The 26,076-nt window shown below is 32.9% G+C and overlaps 1 protein-coding gene across 5 annotated transcripts; it reads right to left on the bottom strand.

The window, feature by feature from the left end:
* Nucleotides 1-636: 636 nt before the first annotated feature.
* LOC149897466 (uncharacterized) lies at nucleotides 637-25,735 on the bottom strand. Of its 5 annotated transcripts, XM_090116100.1 has the most exons (6): nucleotides 25,658-25,735; nucleotides 25,496-25,527; nucleotides 4,995-5,073; nucleotides 4,413-4,439; nucleotides 2,921-3,001; nucleotides 637-2,646 (listed from the first exon to the last, which is right to left on the bottom strand). In XM_090116100.1, the coding sequence occupies exons 2-6, from the start codon at nucleotides 25,496-25,498 to the stop codon at nucleotides 1,025-1,027; spliced, it is 1,812 nt and encodes a 603-aa protein (XP_089972226.1). In that variant the 5' UTR covers nucleotides 25,499-25,527; nucleotides 25,658-25,735; the 3' UTR covers nucleotides 637-1,024. The 5 variants fall into 5 exon arrangements, with proteins under 5 accessions (XP_089972226.1, XP_089972228.1, XP_089972230.1 ...); XM_090116102.1 differs by lacking the exon at nucleotides 4,413-4,439 and having other exon boundaries at nucleotides 25,658-25,728; XM_090116104.1 differs by lacking the exons at nucleotides 2,921-3,001; nucleotides 4,413-4,439.
* Between the last annotated feature and the right edge of the window lie 341 nt (nucleotides 25,736-26,076).

The raw sequence follows: 26,076 nt of genomic DNA, 5'->3' as shown, positions 1-26,076 counted from the left end.
ATCTGTTTATCTTTGTGTAAATATTAGATAGTATTATTTATTGTTACGTTATGTAAAGATAGCAAAAAAAATTAAGTTTATTTTTGTTTCACTGTGAAATGAAAATATACTAAGGGTTTATTCAATCGATTTAATAGTTTGCATAAATCGATATAATTCTATACAATAAGAACCTATTAATCTATAAATATAATCCATTTATTCAATTACAACTAAGCTGATTAAAAAAAAATCTTTCACTTGTTGAATGCAGCATTATTCCGAAATCCGGACTGATACTATGCTGCATTAAAATTTTTGCTGCATTAAATATCCCATCTCTGTCGTAACCAGGACGAGCGGCTAATTTTTATTTTATGACTCCAAAAATTTAAAAGTAAAAAATCAAGTACCTACTTAAGAAAATAATGTTTTTTTTGCTATCCGTACCAAGGTTACACGTATGAAATGACAACGTGGCAGAATACAGATAAATATATTATAATCCTATCTTAAATCATATGTTTTTTTCCATAAACACCAAATTAATTATAGTTTCTCTTTATAAAAGCAAAAGTAATTATTAAAAAAAATGTTGCTATAAATTTTCATTGTAATATAATTAGGCTACATATGGCTTAAAATAAAACAAACCAATAATATTTAAACTTTTTATTTAAACTATTATGTACATCACATATAAATTAAAAATACTTATTTTATCTAACATTATGTTTGTGTAAGTTTGTTATAAATAGGCAACTAAAAGCTTATGAAATGACTTCTTATTTATTAAAAAACTGAGTTAAAGTAACTATCAGGCATTATTGGCAGTGTTTCGTTACAAAATACTGAAAACCATAGATTTTCAACATCCTTTTACTTTTTCCTACAGGATCTTTATAAAAGTTTATCTTAAAACCTAATATTAAAAGTATATTACAGCATCTATCTACAGTACCGATTATTCTCTACACTTCTTAATTTTTCGAAAACTTCCAAACCTCTTGTACTTCTGAGTATTTAAAAATATAAATTACATTATTTACGACAGTTTCACATCGCTGTGTGCCTTTTGCCAACAGAATGACACTATGATACTGCTCATTAAAGATCCTAGAAGTACCATGAATCCTCCCCATATAGCTGCTACAGGAGATACGCAGAAATCTGGCTCTCTCGGTAAATCTTCAGCAAAGACAACCCTTAAGCCTTTTCCAATTGTCGTCACTGGCTCCATTGTTCTATTACCTACGTGAATGACGTCTCGTCTTTTCCTTCTGGGCTCTGTACTTCCCGGGTTTGGACACACTTCACAGTCTGTCTTACATAATTCAACCTCACATTGAATGATTAGGTCCATCTCATCTGGGAATTTGAAAGCGTTGAAGTACGCGTATGCTATTATAGATGCTCCTGTGTTACCAGTTTCTCTAGTTTTTTGGAACGCGCCAAACAGTTTCGGTTTAAGCACGCAACCATTTGAATCGGTTAGAGGTACAACGTTGTTGTTATCCGCGTCTCTTGCTATACATTCTCGCACGTGGATGTCAAAACCAGCATCTCCTGTTACAGAAACTACTAGAGTCATTACTTCTCCAATCTTGATTAAACCATTAGCTTCAGGTGCAAATGGTCCTCTACCGGTTTGAATGTCCAAACGGGCCATGGCTGTATCTCCACTAAAATTGCTTGTCACTTGATTCAACATACCAACACTCAATGAAGACACTAATTGCTTTGTCAGATTTCCTTCCCATAGACATCTCACTCTGCGTATGTGATCCCAGACTTCTTGAATTCCTGGTTCGTTTTGCAGTACCAAAACGTTTTCAAGATAAGCCTGACCCTCGTTTTCGAAATCACTGAAGAATCTTGTACCACATGTATTTAAACTAACGGTGAAAGAGTATTTTGCTTGATTGGAGTTTTCCCTGACGTAAATACATTCAGATTCTTTGTAGTGATCTTGGGAGTAGATGATTCCATTGTAAGCTTTGTTGAACTCGATGTTAATTGTCATCATTTCTTTGCCACATTCAACAGAAATAGCGTGAATATGTGGAGGATGTCTGTCGTCATCATCAGGTTCTGAAGGAGCTGGAACATAGTCGTTCTCTTGTGGTTTTTGAGTTCCCTCTGTTTGTTGAGATGTTTCGTATGTTGGTGCAGTTCCTTCAGGACTGCTTGGCAGATTAGGTTGAGATGGGGACGTTTGGTTAGGTATAAATCCGTCTTGGGTTGGTTCATCCGTCTCGGGCTGGTTTTGAGAAGGTTGGCTTGGTTGATTTGTTACTTGTTGATTGGGGAAAAATGTGGGTTGATAAGTATATGACGGTTTTTCCGCAGGTTGTTCAGGAGTTTGAGGGGGTTGGTACGACGTTTGCGGCGGTTGATAAGATGTCTGTGGGGGTTGATAAGAAGTTTGTGGTGGTTGGTATGTTGGCGAAGTTGGCTGGTTTGGTTGGAAGCTTGAGGGATAATTCGGTTGAGAAGGTTGTTCTGAAGGTTGGTACGGCGAGCTTGGTTGGTAAGTTGGTGAAGGTCCTTCGCTGTAGGATGGCGTTGGTCGCGACCCTGCTGGAGGATATCCCGTCACTGGTGGGAGGTAAGAAGCGGGCTCAAAAGGTCGTGGTCTTTCAGGCTTCCCTCCGAAATACTGGCGAGCTGAAATTATTGAAAATAAATATTAAAATCTCGTAAATATATAAATTTGCCAGTAGTGAAAATGTGCTGCAACGCTTAGCTGTGATTTGGTGATCTTAAAACTAAACTTCAAGATTATTCACAAAATTATTTTAATGTAAGTCGTTATATCCTAATTTCAGTCAGTTGCGAACTCGACTAGATGAAAACAATATTATGGTGTCCAGGAATTGACTAAAATACCTATAACAATAAATTAAATAAACGTATGCACTAATATAAGCCTAACACAGACCTTTTCTATTCCTTTGTTGAGAAAATCCCTGAATCCAATGCAGAAGTTGACTTATCATTTCATCTGAATCGCCATGTTCAGCTGAAAAATTTCCTTGATATCAGGAAAATGATAGGAAATAACTTTGAACGTTAATACCATCACCTAAGATAGATTCTCCATGAAGAGAAGAAGACGTTAACTAACTACAGAAGTCGAAGAATTCTAGAAGGTATTATTAAAATTATTATGGTCGATGATAATTTGACTAATTAGTAACCATGCTGGGAATATCGCCCTGAAAATTAGTAGAGAAGAATATTACGGGAAAAGACGACCCAATGTTAATTCAGATATACTTTCAAATGCATTACTTGTTATTAAAAGAATTACAGAAAATGGACGACCCAATGTTGTTAATTCAGAAAATCTTCCAGATACATTTCTTGTTATTGTAATAACTTCAATTGAAAAAGACGAAATTAGAAAAAACGAATACAATTACAACCAAAAAATTTACAGCAGCTTCACCAACAATTGAAATACTGAAGTAAGACTAATATTTTGTTAGAAACCTGTTAAAAAGAAAACGTTCTACATACATTAGACCATAATCAACCATATCCTTCCAAAACCAATATTTAAAATAAACACATGAAAACCAATTTAAAAGAAAAACAAGTGTTCCAGTGCATGTCTAAGCAAAGTGAGAGCAATTACGTAAAATAATTGACTCTTTCATTATGATACATGTGGAAGATATAACATACAGGGTGTCCTTCCGTCAGTATACTAAGCTCAATGGAATTGCACACGCTGATTATGAAACAAATACTCATATTCTAAACGATTTTTTTTGCTATTGAGCGAATTCTTAAAACTTCTCTATATGTGTGTGTGGCAAGTGGCAACCCGCCCTTGTTCACCCGCACATGCCATTAAATTAAAGATTATGTTTTCATAGACAAAGTGCCCACATTAGCACAGCGATATTTGCAAGAGGCTAAGACCATTCCTAGCCTCGTAGAAAATTTAATAAAAAATTAAAGACGTCAATTTGTTGTTTAGTTATTTTTTACGTAATCATTGTAAGCAAAACTATATTATGTTTGAATGCGCTTATTACACCGACGCGACGCGACGACGCGCGGGACATCCTGTACAGTGTACATAGTTTGAATAGTAATCATAAATTATATTTATAATTACTATTAAAATAAGGGCTGATTTTTCAATCCTTTGTTAATACTTATTCGTCGAATAACGTACTAAACTACCAATTCAAAAATGTATTCTTTGAATGTATTTGACAGTTTATTATCGTGTAATACTTTATTGGGCGGATAAGTTTTAAACATGGATTGAAAAATCGGCCCTAATTATTATAAGAATATAATATTATTATATTCTCTTTGTTTGAGTTATAAGGGATAATTGGTTCGAAATTTGTTGTGTGATAGTGATAAATAAAATTGATTCCCTAAAAGGCCCTTGTAATGTGTTGTGTACGTACCGTTCCTAGATCTTATTTTTTTCGGTTCTGAAAAATAGTATTAGTTAGTACATTACTAAAATAATTGTGGGTTATATGACACACATATTAGAGACTAACTTGAAACACATATTTGTTAGCACAACATAAATTTATAATACAAAAGCTATAAATAATTAAATGGACAATATTCTTAAGATAAAAGATTTAAATTTAAGTATAAGAATTATTCTAAATTGAATACAAGAACTAGCTTTCGCCCTTGCGTCGCTTGCTCAACAAATTATAATCTCAATGAAATAATACTATCTTTGTGTTTGAATTTTCAAATATCACAATGCCAAAATTATTTCATCAAAATCGGTTCAGTAATTTAGAGTTAAGACTTTTCTATAAAAAATTAGAATGGATTTTTATAAAAAGTTGGATTCAACATTATTACTGGCTTCCTTACAGCCTCTGATAACATAGAACTGCTAATTAATGCTCATAAAATTTTCACTCTGATACTATTAAAAATAAAAATCACTATCATTAATTCCAATAAAAGAAATATTTGTATTGAATATAGGAATTTATTATGTCTTGATTGTAAACACTTACGGAAGCGACTCGAGTGTGTATCGGATGCGCCCGCGCAGACGAGCGCGAGCAGCGCTACCGCAACACACCACCGCAGCATCTGGAATTAAAAATTAATATTTATTATTATATAGGTACACAATTAAAAAAAATCTTCCAAAGGAACAACACACCGATTTTCATATATCGTAAGTGAGGCAGGAGTTTTTAGCTGGCTTTGAGCGCTATTTAACACTCATTATAATATCATTAAAGTCATTTTGATGAAATGTATTGATATAAATTTATTAGGTACGCATAGAAAACATATTTTTGTTCAATTTTATAATACAAGAGATTCCTTTCAAAACAATAAATAGTCAAAAATACTTTCGCACATAATTTAGAATAAAAAAATATCTATCAAATTTCTCAATTGTCTGAAAAGTGATTATGTAGTATGTATAATATAGTTCTTCCCAAGTTTCAGTAAACAGCGTACGTTAAAAATTACAAATAGCAATCAATCAAGTTCTAATTAAATTGCTTTAAAGGTAAGCCATTGTTAACACGTCACCCGCTGGGAATCGAACCCACAGTAGACAATGCTTAGTGCTAGACGTAGTGCGCAATTGAAAAAAAAACATTAATTGTTATTTATCATGCGGATTGATGACTTGCTCATTAGCTTTGTTTCGTATTTTAAAATTTAAAGGATGCTTTTCGCTTTTATAACTTGAGTGTTTAAATAAAGATGTTTTTATTTCCATTTATTATTTTGTTGGGATAAATAATTTTTACAGTGGCGAGATTTTTTATTCTTGCTGTTTCAATATGTCCGCAATTTTTATTCGATCTTATTCAGTTGCCTGCCACAATATGCATGCTTCTTTGTTGTAGTAATTGTGACAAACATATTTTACTAAATAATTTTAAAACTACAGTTTCTTATGAATTTGGATATCAAGAGAAAAGTTTTTAGTTTACTAATCAAATACTTATTTACAATATTATTATGTTTGTATCATACAAAAAAATATATAAAACCTTTGGTAATACTACATCGTAATCTTATACAGGGTGTCACACTATTGGTATACTAAGCGCGAAGGGACTTATAGGTTTGCATACACTGATCATGAAAAAAATACTTAAAAAACAAAATTACGTCAAAAATTTTTTGCTAAATTTTTCCTGAAAATCCATGTTTTCTTGTCTAGCTTCGCGCAGCCGGCATATAACGCTTCTGTAATGTGAGCATTTTGTCTATGAAAACATAATCTTAAACGATAGCCCACGTGCTGGTGGCAAAGCTGGGCGGGTCGCTTGTTAGGGGTGTACACATAGAGTTTTAAGATTTTATCTATTTGAAAAAAAAATGCGTGTGGAATTTTTTAAGTATTTTTTACGTACTCAGCGTATGCAAAACTATAACCTCCTTTGAGCTTAGTATACCAACAGTGGGACACCCTGTATATAAAAATGAATCGCAAAATGTGTTGGTAAGCGCATAACTCGAGAACGGCTGAACCGATTTCGATAATTATTTTTTTATTATATTCCTTGAACTACGAGGATGGTTCTTATGTAGAGAAAACATAAATATTATGTACCACGGGTGAAGCCGGGGCGGACCGCTAGTTTTTAAATAAATTTAATTTGTTTACTTCAACAACAAAAAAACCACAGACTAAACAATACCACCGATTTAAAAACATTAAAAAAAGTCGCGTTCCGCCCGCCCGTCCACACGCATTACATAAATTACCTATGTCGTAAACAAAACGCATGTAACAGAATTCTGTACACTCTAACATTAGTCATCATTTTTTGACCTTTCCCAAGCCGATTACATCATATCAATTATTAGAAAACTAGAGAAATTGCGCACATGTGCTGTCTTGATTGGTTAGGAAATGCTGACCAATATGCGTTAACTTTGACCTTTTATTACTTACTAACGGAAGAAAAACATAATAACCAGTATTTATCAACACAAAGCAATTTAAATTTTTTTTATTTTTTTTTTTATTTATTAAAAAGTTTCATCACCAGTTGTTACATATGTATCATTCACGTAAAACAAATATAAATAGTTATTTAACCTATAGGTGAGGATAACCCTAATCTTAGTTATTATTTGAAAAGCCCTAAGTTTTATTAAAAAATAAAACCTCTATATCTAAATAATTAAAAAAGCCCAATTTCCTCATATAATGTTAATAATTGTAAACTTACTAACAATTTTTTTTGAAAATGGTCCATAAATCGTTTTTGAGCTTCTAATTTCCTAAAATAAAGCTATTAACTGCAAAGTAAATAATTGAGCAAAACTTTTCGATATAGAAAATGCATGGCCAATGGCCAAAGGTACCATTTATTTAGAACTAGATTTCCGCCTGCGGCTTCGCTCGCGCTGTCAAAGAAAAACCCGCATAGTTCCCGTTCCCGTGGGATTTCCGGGATTGCGTCATTTTCCCGGGATAAAAAGTAGCCTATGTCCTTTCTCGGGTATCAAAATATCTCCAGACCAAATTTCATGAAAATTGGTTAAGTAGTTTAGGCGTGATTGAGTAACAGACAGACAGACAGAGTTACTTTCGCATTTATAATATTAGTATGGATTTTAAAGTAATTATGTACGAATGTAGTTTTACACGCGTAATACATGTTGCATCTTGTTGAACTCTCATTTTAAATACGTCCTTTCTCTTAATTCTGTAATTATGAGTATGTATGAATATTTAAATTATTACACAATGTGTTGAAAGATAATTGTAGCTTAGTGGCCTCTTTAAAACCTGTGATTCCAAAAAACATCATAGGTGCAAAAATGGAAGTGAGTGCAAATTTAATTGTTATTTTCAGTTTATCTTCCCATCGCTCAAATCGGGGAAGAAAAACAACTGGTCCTAGAACTCTAACATTCGACAATGCAGATTTTATGTACCTAGGTATGGTAGTTACCTGTTATCTATACTAATATTATAAAGCTGAAGAGTTTGTTTGTTTGTTTGAACGCGCTAATCTCGGGAACTACTGGTCCGATTTGAAAAATTCTTTCGCTGTTAGATAGCCCATTTATCGAGGAAGGTTATAGGCTATGTATCATCACACTACGACCAACAGGAGTGGAGCCACGGGGGTGAAACCGCGCGGAGCAGCTAGTATGGAATAATTCCATAATTTACAGAATCTGTACGTAACGAAAAAGTAAGCTTATATTATATTTAAAAAAGATATAGGTACTTTTTCATTTCTTATGTCTTAAAACTGTCGCAAAATTAAACCGTATCTTGTTTAAATAAAAAAAAGACGGTTGCACTCCGGGAGTGCGGGCAGAAGTGAAAACTTGATTATTAACGTTGAGCATGTTTGATATTTTGGAATGGTATCCGTCTTATGCTTTTTCGATCAGGTCACGTGTCCTGACGCGAGTTTAAGATTTTATACCCATTACAGAAAAAGTGCTCAACGCCGCTAAAGAAGTTTTCACTTCAAAAAATACTTTTTAATGTGAATTCGTCTGATTTTTACATAACTTTAGTAATTACATCTGTTGCTTCCAACAATAGATAGTTACAAAGATAACAGTTTACTTTTAAAATCTACATCTAAGCTAGATAGCATTCAAACAAAGTTACGTATCCACAACAAATATCTATCTATATAATAATATGTTTTACGATACCACATCCATTGTCACGAATCGAGACCAAGTGGGCAAGTGATGTAACAGACGAATCGATTCGCCAAATATCGATTCTGCAACGCTCGTCTTGAAATGCGAAATCGACTTCCTCGATTAACAATACATGATTCGATGCATATGTCAGTGACAGATTGAACCTAATTTATGGATCTTTGGATATGCTAAAGCTCCATAAATTGGCTTCAATCTAGCTACAAGCTAATTTACAATAAGTAACTAACACGTGGTAAGTATCTGTTAGTCATATTCCTAGCCCCTAGTGCCATATCTTTTTAGTTTTCTTTTCGACCTACGGTGAAATTGAGCAGAACATTTTAGTCCATTATTAAGATCATAAAGCAGCATTTTAGTCAAACATAGAGGCATCGAAAATAATCCATACTAATATTATAAATGCGAAAGTAACTCTGTCTGTCTGTCTGTTACTCAATCACGCCTAAACTACTGAACCAATTTTCATGAAATTTGGTATGGAGATATTTTGATACCCGAGAAAGGACATAGGCTACTTTTTATCCCGGGAAAATGACGCAATCCCAGAAATCCCACGGGAACGGGAACTATGCGGGTTTTTCTTTGACTGCGCGGGCGAAGCCGCGGGCGGAAACCTAGTTAACTAATATTTTTGAACTTAACGAAGAGTTTCGAGTGTCATTATCACAGTTAAAACAAATCTATTGACACCTTTTAAATACAGACTATTCAGCCGTTTACATTATAGAGCATGGCCGAGAAACATACATACAATAATTAGTACCTAACATATTATACTTTGGTACAATATAGATGCTCAAAAAACACCCTTTCCAACACAGCCTTCTAAAAAATATGAGATTTATCACCCATTACATTCACTCGCGATTTCAAGATGCAAATAGCAGTATTATACACAAATAATGATAAAATTATTCGTCAAATTCATCCAACATGCCATTATATTAAATTAACGATAATATTATTGTTGTATTTTTATAGTATAGTGTATAATTTGATTGTTCGCGTGCCGTGAGCATTGGTAATGCGTTGTAATTTATATAACAGACATAAATTGCTTATTACCACTAAAAAGTGTTATTTTGACGCACAAGCGGAACTAAAGAAGTTAAGTATCTTAAATATGATTTTTTTTCTTATTGCAATTATATTATATTTGGCTAGAACTTGCTAAAATATGATCCTTTTCTCCTGCTGCTCCGCTCGGTTTCAGCCCCGTGGCTCCACTCCTGTTGGTCGTAGCGTGATGAAATGTATATGTCGTGGCCATATCGTAGATTTGCTCATTTCATGATATGATCCATCATTTCACGAAATGGTCGCATTTCATTAAATGGCCATATATATAGCCTATAACCTTCCTCGATAAATGGGCTATCTTACACCGAAAGATTAGCGCGTTCAAACAAACAAACAAACTCTTCAGCTTTATAATATTAGTATGGATTCTATCAAACGCAAGGTAAACAATACAGTTTATAATAACGGAATAACATTAAGACAAATAATATATTATTATTATATAAAATTATATAGTTTGTGAATGAAGAACAAATAACAGGTAAATGTTCACATTACCTCGATTAAGCAGTAATAACCCATAAAACTACCATCCCACATTTAATTTCATACAAAATACATAAAATGATGATAATGTATGCACACAAGAGTTAAGTTTGTGTTTCAAATTGACCCCAAAACAGCGAAGCGTGAACTCAAGTGATTCTTACGTATTGGGCAATTTTTAAACATTTCGCCACGCCAAACACAATAGTGTTTAAAAATAGGACCAATATATCTTACAAACTTTAGTTTTAAATAAAAATAAACTTTTATCTATACATATATACAGGGTGTCCCACTTTCGGTATACTAAGCGCAAAGGGACTTGTAGTTTTGCATACGCTGAGTACGTAAAAAATAATTATAAAATTCCAGACGCATTTTTTTTTAAATAGAGGAATTCTTAAAATTCCATGTGTACACCCCCAACAAGCAAACCGCCCAACTTTGCCACCCGCATGTGAGCTATCGTTTAAGATTATGTTTTCATAGACAAAATACTCACATTAGCGAAGCGGTATATGCCGGCTGCGCGAAGCTAGAGACGAATACATGGATTTTAAGGAAAAATTTAGCAAAAAATTTTTCGCGTAATTTTGTTATTTAAGTATTTTTTATGTGATCAGTGTATGCAAAACTACAAGTCCCTTCGCGCTTAGTATACCGAAAGCGGGACACCCTGTATAATAAATCTGTAGAAGGGTCAATTCTGTACATTGAAAATATTGAAAAAATAAATAGCAGGGGGTGTTACTGGATCGATACCAAACCCAAATATGTGATTAAAAAAATTTTTGTCTGTCTGTCTGTATGTGAAGGCATCACGTAAAAACTAACGGTTCGATTTCGATGAAACTTGGTATAATTATACCTTATTATCCTGGGCATAAAATAGGATACTTTTTATCCCGGAAAAATACGTAGAAATAAATAAATCTTAATTTTTCCGCGCGGACGGAGTCGCGGGCGGAAGCTAGTCTATACTAATATTATAAAGCTGAAGTTTGTTTGTTTGAACTTTGAACGCGCTAATCTCGGGAACTATTGGTCCGATTTGAAAAAAATTCTCGGTGTTAGATAGCCCATTTATCGACAAAGGCTTTAGTCTATAGTATATCATTGCTAAAACCAACAGGAGCGGAGCTCTGCGGCTAAACCGCGGGGCACAGCTAGTTATGTATAATGTATATGTTTGTACACATGTAGCAGACAATCCGAAATTTAAAATATTTTTGAAGTGAAACTTCTTTATCGGGGTTGGAAAAAAATTTAGTGTAACATTTTTTCGTTACGCGTGACATTTTTCCGTTACGCGCCGTCTTTTTCTTATCTCTACCACGCGTGATTCGACGTATTTCTGTAAAGTTGCATAAGTATAGTAAATTATTTTTTGAAAAATAATGTCATAAAGAAGTTTCACTTCTTACGTGTGTACTAGTACACGCACACATTTTTTTTCTATTGAGGCAACACACCCAAACCATTACCCTCCTTACATTCTCGCAGTCGGGTAAAAAGAAACAAATATTTGCTATCAATTACTACAATTACCCGACGTGAGAAAGGTTTTTGTTCCCGATACCATCAACACAGTCATTGTAGTGTGTATTCGGAGCGAATTATATAAAAACTTAACATGTCACGCTAATTGTAATTAATTGCTGATTATTTAATTAATAAAAGTATTAAAATATCTGCCCAAATTACTGAAGATTTCATTTAGTGAGAACATACAATAAATGTGTTAGAAAAAATATAAGAAAATGTAGAATGAAACCAGTTATTTATAAATTATCGCGAGGCCAAGGAAAACAATAATTTATGTATTTATAGATTAGTCTTTTATTTTCCATTCAAGATACAGAAAACAAAAAGCTTTTTCATGATTTTTTACTACTGTCTTACCATAAAAAACTTTAGACAGGGTTTAAGTTTAAACGCGGGTTCTCTTTATTTCACATAGACAACTATTAAAGAGACAGATCCCTGGTTTAAAGTTATACTGTGTTTAAATTGTTTCGTGGTAAGACCATATTATTATGTTTCAGTACTATTTACTACTCTTATATGTTTTAAGAATTTTAAGTTTAAAATAACATATCAAAAATGCAGTTACCATTATTCCTCGCATTAGGATTTTCTTGTACCATCAGCCAATCAAAACCACATAAAGAGACCAAATATCTCAATCCATTGCAAATAGTGCTGCAATAATTTCTCACACGCTGTGGGAATAGTGCATTAATATCAGTTTTTTAATTTTTCATGAGCCGATCAGATTATATGAAACAAGATTAATGGTAGAGCGAGTATGTCCCATGATCAACGTGTTAATTTGTGAATTTCGTCATCACTACATAGTTTAACAAAGTCGCTTTCCATATGCTTAAATATTTAAAACATCGCAACGGATTTTGATGCGGTTTTTTTAATAGATAGAGTGAATAGTGATTCAAGAAGAAGGTTTTTAGTGTATAATTTAGGTTTTAGACAAAGCGGGCGAAGCCGCGGGCGGAAAGCTAGTTTTGCTATATACATCTATGTATATGTATCTATAATAGGTAATCGATGATGAAACATTTGCACAAAAAATAAGACAATGTGAAATTGATGTTAGCAAAGGTGAAAACTGTTTTTATTATTTCGTGGGCGTCATCAGAGGTGTTCTGAAAGGTTTCTTTTTGGATTCTGTCGAGTTTTGACGACAGATTTTTATTTTTAACTAATTTTATGATAGTACTAGATTTCCGCCCGCGTTTTAAAGAAAAATTCGCATAGTTCCCGTTCCCGTATGATTTCCGGGATAAAACCTATCCTGTGTGTTAATCCAAGTAACCCTCTATATATTGTGTGCTTAATTTCAATGTAATCGGTTCAGTAGTATTTGCGTGAAAGAATAACAAAGAACACACATCCTCACAAACTTTCGCATTTATAATATTAGTAGGATAGGATATCGTTGTATTTCGTTCGTCTAGTTTGGTAGTGACATTTTCAACGTACTCTTACTTAATTTAAAACCCATTTAAGTGACTATTGTTTCTTTTATTGGCATTAAATTCGTATTAATAGTTCAGGATTCATCGCCCATTTTTGCACTTGATTACCTACTATCAAGTTAATTTTCCGTGAGTAGCTTTATTTTGATGTGACGCCCAATAATTTCTTGTACGAATTACGAAACTCTCGATTGTGGTAGCTCACAGAGGTAACAAGGATAAAATGTTTTGATTTGATGGTTCTCAAATATTTATGTTTATTGAATTTAATGTCAATGATAAGTATAGACTTATAGCACCTTATAGTAGGTCTGTGATGTAACTTCTAAAAGTTATGTCATAGTTCAACTGTCCGTATGTGTGAAATAAGAAACAAAACATTTATTTAGCGAGTCATTGTCAATGAACGATTAATTTTAACTTGAATAACACACATTTATAGTCATTTGTCAAATGTTGTGTGTAATAGTTTGTCAACTCAGTTACAACACAGAATTTGCAAGTAACTTTATAATAATAATTAAGTATATGATGATAGAGCATTTTCAAATACCAAGTGTATTATTATAATTATCTACAACGAAAATTTATTTTTTGTTATAGTTAATGTATTGCTTCCAAATTATTATTTGTAATTTAAGAACATAATTACGTTTCTAATTTCTTTATTGAATAACAAAGGAAAAGCCGTTCCCGTGTGAATTCCGGGATAAAATCCGATATCCTTTTTCAGGTATCAAACTATCTTTGTAGCAAATTTCATTTAATTCAGTCGAGTATTTAGGCGTATAGAAGAGATAGACAGGCAGAGTTATTTTCCCATTTAAGTAGAGAAGGGAGTTCTGTGAAATATACATTGATGTATGGAGATTTATCTCATCAGTGTAAATGAAATGAAAGGCTATTGCATTACTTTTAAGTCCATATTTCAAAAATACGCAATCACCACAAGAAAAAATAAGTCAATCAATGGTCCATTATCGTATCTTAAACCACACATAATATATGTAGTACCACAGACTAATAATAATATACTACGTATACATATAGTACTAGACTCTTACATAACTGACACTCGATTTATATATCACTACCTGTGCCCCGCGGTTCCACCCGCATTGCTCCACTCTTGTTGGTCTTAGCGTGATGATATAATATAGCCTATATTCTATAACCTTCCTCGATAAATGGACTATCTAACACCGAAATAATTTTTCAAGTCGGACCAGTAGTTACTGAAATTAGCGCGTTCAAACAAACAAACTCTTCAGCTTTAGAATATTAAGTATAGATTTATTTGTAATAACATGTCCTTTACTGTTATTAACTTTAATGCTTCTAATACACAGCAAGGTCTAAAATTGCGCCATAAAGTATACAAAATCGGTAGGACCTTTGAAGATGACTTGACACCCTTCACTTTGATTAGCTAGCCAAGGCTTTATTTATTGACAATGTATTGAAAGCGAATCTAATGCTAAATATTAGTTTCGACAAGTGGTCCAAATGCTAGTAATTTTAACAACTATCACCTGTTTAACGCTACTAGTATTTGAAATATAATAATATTATCTTCACTCATCTTTTTACTTTAAAATAGGAATAGACAACCCTCTAAAAATTTACTTTACTTAAGGTACAGGTAATTTATGGTAAATTCATTTGCTATGAGGAAATTATCATAATATATACAAAGTTTGAATTAAATCTGTCCTGAAATAGTGAGTCAAAATCGAGTCTAAAAGCGTCTGTTACATACAAATATACCGATGAAGCTTATTTATTAGCTTCATCTGTCCCTACGTGTGTTAAAAAAACCCTGTATACCAAATGAATACGTTTCATGGTTCGTAATTTAAACTTTCTTTCAGACTATAAAAAGACACGAAAATGGAATGTCATTATTCAAAATAGACCAATCGTGAGAGAGCCATCAATTAGCCAATAGCGAGTCATTATGCTGAGATGCGCTTGCGCAACGAGGATCTCTAATTATGCTGTATGAACTTCGAGAATTCTTATTTATGCGGAGTTCAACTGTTTGCATTTATAAAGAAATTACATAATATCAAATAATTTGGAAAATCCAAAAGTGCACGCCTCATAATTGTTTTTAATAAATATTTATTAATTATTATTTTTGTTTATTTAATAACAATTAAACCACATCGAATCAGACCCTGAAAAATGAAAGGGTTCTATTCCTGAGCATACTCAAGCGTAAGAGAAAAAAAAAGACTCGATTAGTAAAGTATTTCGGTCGCTATCGTGTTAACAAGAAAAAGGATCCGCACATACAGACACACGGACGTCCAAGACAGAACTTTTTTAAACTGTTTTTTAACTAGTTTAAATAACAAAAATGACATCAAAAATATCATGAACGTTAAAAATAGTGTTTTTTCTTAATATGTGTGTGTATGTATTATCTTACAAGTGCAATATAATAAAAAATAAAGACATTTTAAGTTTGAAAAATCAGATGTTTTGCGCGAAGTGACAGTAGTACCCACCTCAACGCTTCGCTTATGAGGCGTGCAAAACGAGCTGTGCTCCGCGGTTTTACCCGCGTGGCTCTGCTCGTATTGGTCTTAGCGTGATGATATATAGCTTATAGCCTTCCTCGATAAATGGGCTATTTAACATCGAAATTATTTTTCAAATCGGACCGTTCAATCGTTCCCGAGATTAGCGCGTTCAAACAAACTCTTCAGCTTTATAATATTAGTATAGATAGAACGGTGAAGGAAAACATCGCGAAAAAACCGACATGTCGAAGAATCAAAAGTTCGACGACATGTGACATCTGCCAACCCGCACTTGGCCAGCGTGGTGGATTATGGCCTGTACCCTCACAGGAGGCCCTTGTCCCAGCAGTGGGGACATATCATATGGGCTGATGATGATGATGATGGATATCATAATGTATGGAGAAATAGGAATGCCAAACCCGGTTTTGTTCATAATAATTATAAAGTAGAGTCATTGATAATAAACATATTACTGAATAAAAATTATTCTTGTAGAATTTCAAACCGTTTCTTATGTTGTTTTCATGAGAAAACGACTAAACCAATTGATATGAATTTCAACACAAGGATTTTACACATTAGAGACGAACATAGACTACTTTTTGCTACCATAATTTGAACTTAAAAGATATGGAAATGGATTCGAAAATTGAATAATGTAGTAGAAACATCGTAACTTGAAGACAAATGCAAGTGAAACTGCATATCTATACAAGTCTATAATATTTATATAGAATCTCCACGACAGTACCCTTTCAATTAAGATAAGACGTTAGTGAAAATGCTAAGGTCAGGTCCTAGAGAAAGTTCTAGGTTGTAGAAACTGGGTACAGGTTCGATCCTCACCTCTGACCCCGCCTTGTGAGACAATATATATAACTTGCTGATGTACCACTGCTATTTAAGACGTGTTTGGAAATATCATTTAAGTTTTGAAAGCTTCAAGGTCTTACAGAATTATTCAGGAAAATTATAATAATTAAAAAATGCGTGTACGCCGAGCACACGTGTCTGGAGTAAAACATCTTTGGCAAGATTCAAAGATCAAAATCGTCGCCTGACTTCGTGACGTGACGGTATTGCCATGACGCGACTTTTCATTACTCTCAACGCGTCTATAGAATTTTAACTTCAACAAATGAGAAAAAATATTGAATTAAGTTGCCATGAATCTGGACTAATAATAATATAGTTAATCAATTTTCTTTTCTTTTTGGAAAATGAACCGGCCGAAAAGGCTATTATTTAAAGTCTCTACCTGATAATTAGCTCATACCTTCTCAATTACATTGCTTTCAACCGAACCACAATAGAAATTGATGGACACTCATTTAAAATACACAGACATCCATTACAACATAAAGCTCCAATATTTTATTACTCAATTTGCCACAAAGGCTTTTATAAAACCGCAAATCATTTTTCATGTCCTAATCACTGACAGTGAATGTGCAATGCATTGCAATATACACTCTATTCATGTAGGATATAGTTCAAATTGCACAACATAAATAATAAACTTATTTTTAAACTTTTTGAAGTGAAAACTTCTTTAGCAGCGTAAGACGGATTTTTTCATTCATTTATTCCACTCCAAAATATCAAACATGCTGAACGTTAATAATCAAGTTTTCACTTCTGCCGGCACTCCCGGAGTGCAACCCGTCTTTTTGAAGTGAAAACTTCTTTAGCGGCGTTGGGTATAAAATTTTAAACTCGCGTCAGGACACGTGGCCTGATCGAAAAAGCGTAAGACGGATGTTTTTTTTTTTTTAAGCCCTTATATTCCATGCGTAAGACGGATACCATTCCAAAATATCAAACATGCTGAACGTTAATAATCAAGTTTTCACTTCTGCCGGCACTCCCGGAGTGCAACCCGTCTTTTTTTTAAAGTTTGAAGTTTAAAAAGCCGTTGAGTTTTTTCTTATTTGTTTTTATTTTAATTTTGTGCAAATGTCGTAAGCTTGTATTTCTTTAAAAGCACGTTGTCACAATGCTGTTTGGTAAATTTTTCATACGTTCCAACTTTTCCGGTTTCCTTATGAAATTTTATTTCATCAATTGGATTAATGGTGAGGTGCAGTTAAATTGAAAAATCTATTAAATATTCCCCCATTCTTCTTGTTTCGAACTTGATAATGCATATCCGCACAGAGCGAGCAGCCTCACGAAGCAATTGCTTCGCGAGGCTGAACGCTCTGTGTGGATCCGCCTATTGAAGTAATAATAATATATTGAGTACAGAGGAATTTTCCGTCGATAAATTTAAGTGCTCAACTTTCGACCTTCAATAATCGTTATGATTTATATCTTTATTTTTGGTATTATCGACTTAACTATCATATTTAACCTTGTTCCAAATAATCGGCAATACACAAAAACAATATTTCAGAATGCATCTCTTCAATTACTTATTACATAGATTTCGCACGACTCAAGTCTTAAATAATAATAATAGTGGACCAATTTGCTGTGAGTGGTCAATTGGCCTCAATGTATTTATATGTAGCAATCTTTACATACATAATGGGCCCTCTTCACAATGGGCAGCGTTGGGCGAGTACAGGCAATCACGATAGAGGGCCAGTGGCTATAATCGGCCGTCATTGTAAATGTTTATTCATAATCACCGGAATAGCAGCAAACTTTGACAAGCATTTGTTGGGCCAACACTGCCCATTGTAAAGCGGGTACATAATGATAAACATTATCAGTTACACAATTTTGAATCAATTATCTTGTTTATCTCATCTTCGTATAATGTATTTTATAACTATGTAAGATACGTCTTGAAAGCTGTTTGAAGGAAAGCTTTTTAATTTTAAGCGATTGCAGTCAATGACTTTCAAATCAATCGGATCTGCAGAAATTAAGCAACACATAATGAAAAATAATAAAAGTAAGAAATTGTATCAAACCGTTTCTGACTAATAGCAACCACTGAACTTTTGCTGAGATTAACATTTGCGACACTGTTTTCATAACCGTCTTTCTAATAAAATTGTATCTTAATAGGTAAATGCAATCTTATTTGTGTAAGCTTCTCAAATATTATAAGTACACAATTTAAAAACATAATGAACATAGCTTAAAATATTTCGTAAGGATGCGAACTGAATTTTTAAATTGCAATCAAAGATTAAAACATCAAGCTGACAGCACAAAACAACTGAGATAAGCAAACATTTATTCATTAAAGGTCAAATTATATCACAATTTGCTAAATAATGCAGACGTGTGAAACTACACTGGGTATAAAAGGTGAGGCAAGAACTAATTTTGGCAAATCTTCGGTCTATTTGTTGACATTCTTTGAGAAACCTCTAATGTTAAATGGCAATGTTCGAGTGCACACATACCTACGTTCTTAAAAATAGCGCACTGTGCAGGTGGGCATTATGTTTGTTTTTTTTTTTTTGTTTTTTAGTTAAAGCAAAAATGCAGAATATTTCAAAGTGTAGTGATTTGGTGTATTTACTTGTATAAAATAAATTCATAGAATAGTCTAGCTTAGATCTAGCTTAACTACGTAAGTTAAAACAGAAAGACATGTTATGTTCAAAACACCTGCCTTTGTTTTTGCATATACGCTATGACCCTCATTTAAGATTAGCGATAGAGTATAAAATTCAGTCAAAGATAAACATAACGTTAATATAAAAGGTTCGCACTTATTTTGAAGAACTTAAATACCAAATGCTCTATTGCATTTTGTAGTTAAACATCACTAAATTACAACTGCGCTTCTATTTTCATAATAGAACATAAAGACTATTGAAACCGTAACTAAAACTTTGTCTTGACTCTTATGCATAATTACTATTAAAGTACTCGACAAAGTGACATCTTACTTCATAAGCATTATGACTGATTACGACCTGTGTTGTTTCTGTTATAACCTTTCTTATGTGTTTAAAGTATTTTAACATGATTTTAACCTTACTGTGATCTGTACAATGGATATTCTATGAAATTTTAGAAGTATTCTGTAATTATATTTTTGTACATGTATAGTAAAATTCTTGGTCTGGGAGGTATTAAGATCATACAATAAATGAAATAAATTAAAATTAAAATGCCTATAAGTGGACTGGGATACCCTGTTTGAAAAAGTATCTTGAAACTATACGTGACTAGCTTTCCGCCCGCGGCTTCGCCCGCGTTTTCAAAGAGAAACCCGCATAGTTCCCGTTCCCGTGGGATTTCCGAGATAAAACCTATCCTATGTGTTAATCCAAGTTGCCCTCAATATGTGTGCTAAATTTCATTGAAATCGGTCCAGTAGTTTATGCGTGAAAACCATACATACATAATTACAAACCTTTCCTCTTTATAATATTAAGTATTTAAGTATAGAAGATAAATACAAAAGTACTCAATCTTTAATTTAATACACAAAATAATAAAAGTAATCACCAATAATAATATTAGATTCTTAATTATACCATTTTAAAATGGTGAAGAGAGTATTTTTAAGGTAAGAGCTTAAAAGCTTCGAATTAATTGATAGCAGAATATACTATTTTGCTATTATTCTATAATATTCCTTTGTAATTTACATCACCATTGCAAAGGCAAAGCCATCTTGTAATGCATATGTAAATAGGTTGCATCTTCAAATTATTTGCTTATTGTGCAAGCGGTCAATAGGTAATGTGTTGCAAGCTTTAGAAGATTATTAGATTGCCTTCTGTATTGGATTTATTTATATTTTTTTTATTTAATTTATAATACCACAGATAATAATATAATACATACTATATTGTAATACTGAAATGTCATTGATGAAAGAAACATTTTTCTTCAAATGTGTTGATTCGTCAAAGTACATAAATAAATTATTAATTAATTTAAAATCAAAGCTAAGATAAGAAATAAATTCTTGTGAAATAATTCCTTGTCAAAGTTTAATTGTTCCAATATAATCGTAATTTATATTATATGCGAAAGTTTGTAAAAACGTAATATTCTCAACACTTTTTTTTTCACGAAAACTACTGAACGAATTCCGATAATACTTGGCACTTGGCAGTGATGTAGCTTATTTATGACAATTAATGAATGAAAAAGCAGGTAACATAAGTGAGAGAAACAGCGCGAAACAGCTAACATGTTAGTATTAGCTTTCGACTTGTGGTTTTTCCTCATGCGTTTGATCGCGTGTATTTGTTTCCCATAACAATTATTTTCATCTTTATTGTTAAATTTATTTTAATTCTAACTGCCTCGGCAAATGTTGTTCTACCTTTCTTTTATCACTTAAGATGTAAAAAATAGATACTGTTCGATTTTCATACCTACCTGATATGCACAAAAAAATTCATGAAAATCGGCCTAGCCGTTTTAGAGGTCTCAACAAGAATTGTATGTAGGTATTAGATTCATCAAAAACTCTTTTGCTCTTTTATCAATCAGCTAAAAACCTGCTAACAGACATTGTGGTATGCTGATAGTAAACATTTAATGATAATATGTTAAAAACAAACATTTTGTTTAATTCGTTCACATAAAAATTAAGTTATGTGATTGAATAATTATAGCAATTAAAACATCATACTTTATATAAACGTATAATTATTTAAGACGTTAACCCTTTACGTTCATAACCATATCAAAATCGTTCAAAAATGCTAATTACGACTTGTTAAGAAAATTTGAACGTTTAAAAATTTTACGCGCGCTTTCACTACAAATGATTAAAGGTAAATTGTTATTGCTATTACAAAATGTTGATTCACGAATTATTATATAATAGCACAGATAATATAATAGTATACATAATAGTGTAGAAACGGTGGATGTCCGAATCAATAAAAATGCAAATAAATAAAAATATTACCTTTATGATTTTCGATTATTATCTGGAGCCTTATTATTTTTTATCTTTTTAACAAAGTTCTTAGTTGGTTGCACCAATTTAAGTTATTAATATTGTAGGTATTATAGATAGGAACATTGTTTTGTTTCTAATAAATAATAATGATTTTGAATTTACAAGGTTAAGGGTGCACTCACATACATCAGTCACCGTCACGGCACGTCACCGGACAGGATTAAAAAAAAATATGTATCAATAGTTCTAGTATGACTCTGTTCCCACACGACAGTCGCCGGCACGAAATCTATCAGTGACGTCACCGGTCAGGCACGTCAAATAATCTTTCCATACATGTATCATACTTTTATCCCCACTCACCCGGTGCCGTCACGTCTCAGTTCAGTCAGCGTCGTGCTACCGTCAATAATTGCTACATGTTCTCTAGCGTGACACACGTCTAATCACTGACTAACCTGATGTATGTGTTCAATGATTCAGTCAAACCGGCGACGTGACTGACGGACAACATGACGGTGACTGGTGTTTGTGGATACGTACACAAACCGTCACCGATCAGTCATCGGTGACTTGACGGTGACTGATGTGTGTGAGTGCACCCTAATTAAATCAAAAAAGAGCACATTTTAATATTATTCAAAAAGCACACAAATAAAATGTTAAAAATATCTTGTCTTGTTAATAAATATACTAATGTATGTGTTTCAGGCAAATTGTATAATCTCGCCGTTAACAAACGGTCGGCATTTTGTAATATGCCGAAAATTCTTCTTTTTCAAAAATTCTACAAAAAGACGGTCGCGAGCCGACGGAGCCCCACTTCGGGGGGCTCCTATTTCTGTGTAGTCTTAAAAAACACGAACCTAACCTAACCCACCCCCCATTGTTTCGAAATAAACGTTTTTTAATTATTTATTTATTTAATTGCCTACATGACAATATTCGCCAGGTCCTTAGATGACGCGTCTTCTCTTTTGCCTCCTCTTACATAAAAAAGATAGTAATAAGTATCTATTATAATAAAGAGCATTTTTTTTTGTAAACGAACAAAATGTACCTACCAAAAAACAATTATACAACGAAGCTCGATCAATCATTTTGAAAATTCTTTCAGAATGCCACATTATTCCGTATTAGAGCGATAAAAAGGTAAAGTAATTATTAATTAAAATATTTCAGGACAATTTTCACACACGGCACGATCTGATCCCATACTATAATTACTAAGCTTTCGCTTGTGTTATGGAAACCAGATGCCAGATAAACATACATATATATATATATATGTATTATAATCTTATATATAAAAACCGGCCAAGTGCGAGTCGGGCTCGCGCACAAAGGGTTCCGTAGCAGCAAATATAATAAATTACAGTTAAATCAACCTATCTCAAAAACTATAAGAGATACTTTGATCAAACCAAAAATCGTTGAAAGAGTTAATTAGCATGCATCACCTCTATTTTTTTTAGAATTTTATACCCCGTAGTTATAAAAATAGAGGGGGGGGGACATACTTTTTACGACTTTGAGAGCTGATATCTCAAAAACCGTTCACTTTAAGAAAAATGTTTTTTAGAAAACTTTATATCATTTTAAAAGACCTTTCCATTGATACCCCACACGGGTATGTACATCGAAAAAAAAAATTTCATCCCTCAGTTACATGTATGGGGGGCCCCACCCCCAATTCTTTTTTTTACTATTTAGTGTCATATTTTTGTAGCGGTTCATACAACACATATTCCCATCAAATTTCATCACTGTAGTACTTATAGTTTCCGAGTAAATCGGCTGTGACAGACGGACAGACGGACAGACGGACAGACGGACATGACGAAACTATAAGGGTTCCGTTTTTGCCATTTTGGCTACGGAACCCTAAAAATGAATCGCAAAATGTGTTGGTAAGCGCATAACTCGAGAACGGCTGAACCGATTTCGATAATTCTTTTTTTATTATATTCCTTGAAGTACGAGGATGGTTTTTATGTAGAGAAAACGTAAACATGTACCACGGGCGAAGCCGGGGCGGACCGCTAGTTTTAAATAAATACGTATATAGATAATTAACACCCAGACACAGAGCAAACATCTATGTTCATCAAACAAATATTTGCCCCGGGTGGGAATCGAACCCACGACCTCTGGCTTGAAAGGCAGGGCCACTACCAACCAAGCCAACCGGTCAGTCGTAATTACAAAAATATTAAATATTTTAATGTTTATGACTGCTTTGTGTTGTTGCTGATTACTGATTAGAATTGGAAATTGTTTGATTTCGCGCAATAAAAATGTTTTGAGCTCTTGAATGTTTGTTTACATTATTAATATCATTTTGTTGACTTTCCTACAAAACAATTAATGCAAATATTTAAATATATAATTAAATGTGACGTCACAAGTTACCTCATTCATTGTTAAATATTTTTAACAATCGCAATGTCTGTCAAATGCATATATAAGTCCGAATTATGAATAATATATGTTAATTTTTGTATTTTTGTTTATGTAATTACCATATAATAATATATTACAGACATTACAAAAACAAATTACTATGAAGAAAAGAATTACATAATTGAATTGACATATCATTTAGGAGGAAAAATACAGTCTACGCCCTAGTCTTAGACCTATCAAACACAGAAATTTCATAAAAATCGATATAGCTATTTTCAGCGGTTCTCTAAGAAGTCTGTATATTGACGCTGATTGTAAAAATTCATTAAACTCATTAAGATACCATAAGAAAATTACATCTTTACCGCTTCACAATTGGGAACCTACAATCCATACTAATATTATAAATGCGAAAGTAACTCTGTCTGTCTGTCTGTTACTCAATCACGCCTTAACTACTGAACCAATTTGCATGAAATTAGGTATAGAGATATTTTGATACCCGAGAAAGGACATAGGATAGGTTTTATCCCGGAAATCCTACGGGAACGGGGTTTTCTTTGAAAACGCGGGCGAAGCCGGGGCGGACCGCTAGTATATTAATAATTATGTATATGTGTTGGTAAGTGCATAACTCGAGAACGAACCGATTTCGTTAATTCTTTTTTTATAATATTCCTTGAACTATGAGTATAGTTCTTATGGAGAGAAAACGTAAACATGTACCACGGGCGAAGCCGGGGCGGACTGCTTGTATTTAGTTAGTAATTAGTTAGGACAGCTACTACCTATTATAAACAACTCTAACATGTCAATAACCTTCCATAGTAAGCTTTTCTACCAAATAGTAGTTGCTTACTACTAAATAGTAGCTTTCATAGTAACTTTTTTTACTTCATGACAACATAGAAAAGAATGCCTTATTTGCCTTCATAAATCATAATACTCACACACCGTAATAAATGGCTCATTAAAATAATTTCAAGTAAAATGGTTTTGCATGCGTTTTTATATTTTGCCCTGATAACACGATTCTCACAGTATCTTCGTACGACAATCATTACGTAAATAACAATGAGCCGTGAAGATGTTAAAAAAATATATGGATTGCATACTGGGATTGTTTGAGATAAAAGTTTTTGAACGTTTTAATTATATACTATATTTTTATATATTATTTGTACTTTTTCTCGTTAATATTGTGTTTATAAATAACCGCAAGTGCATTTTGCGGATAATTTTCATATTAATTTTATTTGGTTGATTATTAAATTATTGAAAGTTTGTTATGTCTATGAGTATAAATTTTTAAATGTATTGATTATTATTAAATTAACCAAATAAATTAAAAATAATATTTTGTTTATTTAAAATAATAATTAACGTAAGATTTTATTTTACGACAAAAATCAAGAGACAACATAATATATCGAACCGTTAGTTAATTTTTTAATTAATTCCACATCTAGTCTAATTTAAAAAGGATTTAAAAGAAAACTCACCATTATTAATTTCCAAACACAAAAAAGCACCGCTAAAAAAAATAAAAACTATTAATATCACAACACACGTTCACTGGCGGGAATCCATTTAAAAAACATAGACAATTTTTTTTTCTAAGGGAAAAGGCCGAAAACAAATCGGCGTTCTATTTTCAAACTGACCGTTCGAATACGTCACGTTGACAATCGTAAACACAGAATGTACACGAGCGTTTCATAGCGCACGCTTATAACCTCTTCTGTGACACTACCACCATTCTAATGCGACCTCCATTTTGAAACTTTTCTCTCCTTACGTGGGATTATTTAATAATGGGTTAGTTTTCGCGCCTTTGGGGGTCATTAGTTTAAATTTCAAATACTAAGAATCTTCGACGCATCCCAAGAATCTTCCTTGCACACTTTACGATGTAAAACTAAGAACAATGTCTTAATTAATCAAAATAAAACTAGTTAAAAATTGCGCAAGGAATTCCGAAGGTTTATAGACTTGTCTGTTTCACAGTTTCAGAACAATTCGAAATAAAGTCGGCGAAACAAAAGACAGCTTTGTTATTTTTATCTATGGTTTTAATCGGGAA

Source organism: Colias eurytheme, chromosome 25 (assembly GCF_061535395.1).
Source record: "Colias eurytheme isolate Ceu_HAF_F1 chromosome 25, ilColEury1 Martin Lab GWU primary, whole genome shotgun sequence".
NCBI lineage: Eukaryota > Metazoa > Arthropoda > Insecta > Lepidoptera > Pieridae > Colias > Colias eurytheme.
This window is presented reverse-complemented; position numbering and strand designations above follow the sequence as displayed.

What these genes read in the sequence shown, in the direction of transcription:
- LOC149897466 (XM_090116100.1), bottom strand. An exon ending in TACACACTCGAGTCGCTTCC is followed by an intron (nt 4,440 to 4,994) that starts GTAAGTGTTTAC and finishes ACTATTTTTCAG; the next exon opens with AACCGAAAAAAATAAGATCT. An exon ending in AAAAATAAGATCTAGGAACG is followed by an intron (nt 3,002 to 4,412) that starts GTACGTACACAA and finishes GAAATTTTTCAG; the next exon opens with CTGAACATGGCGATTCAGAT.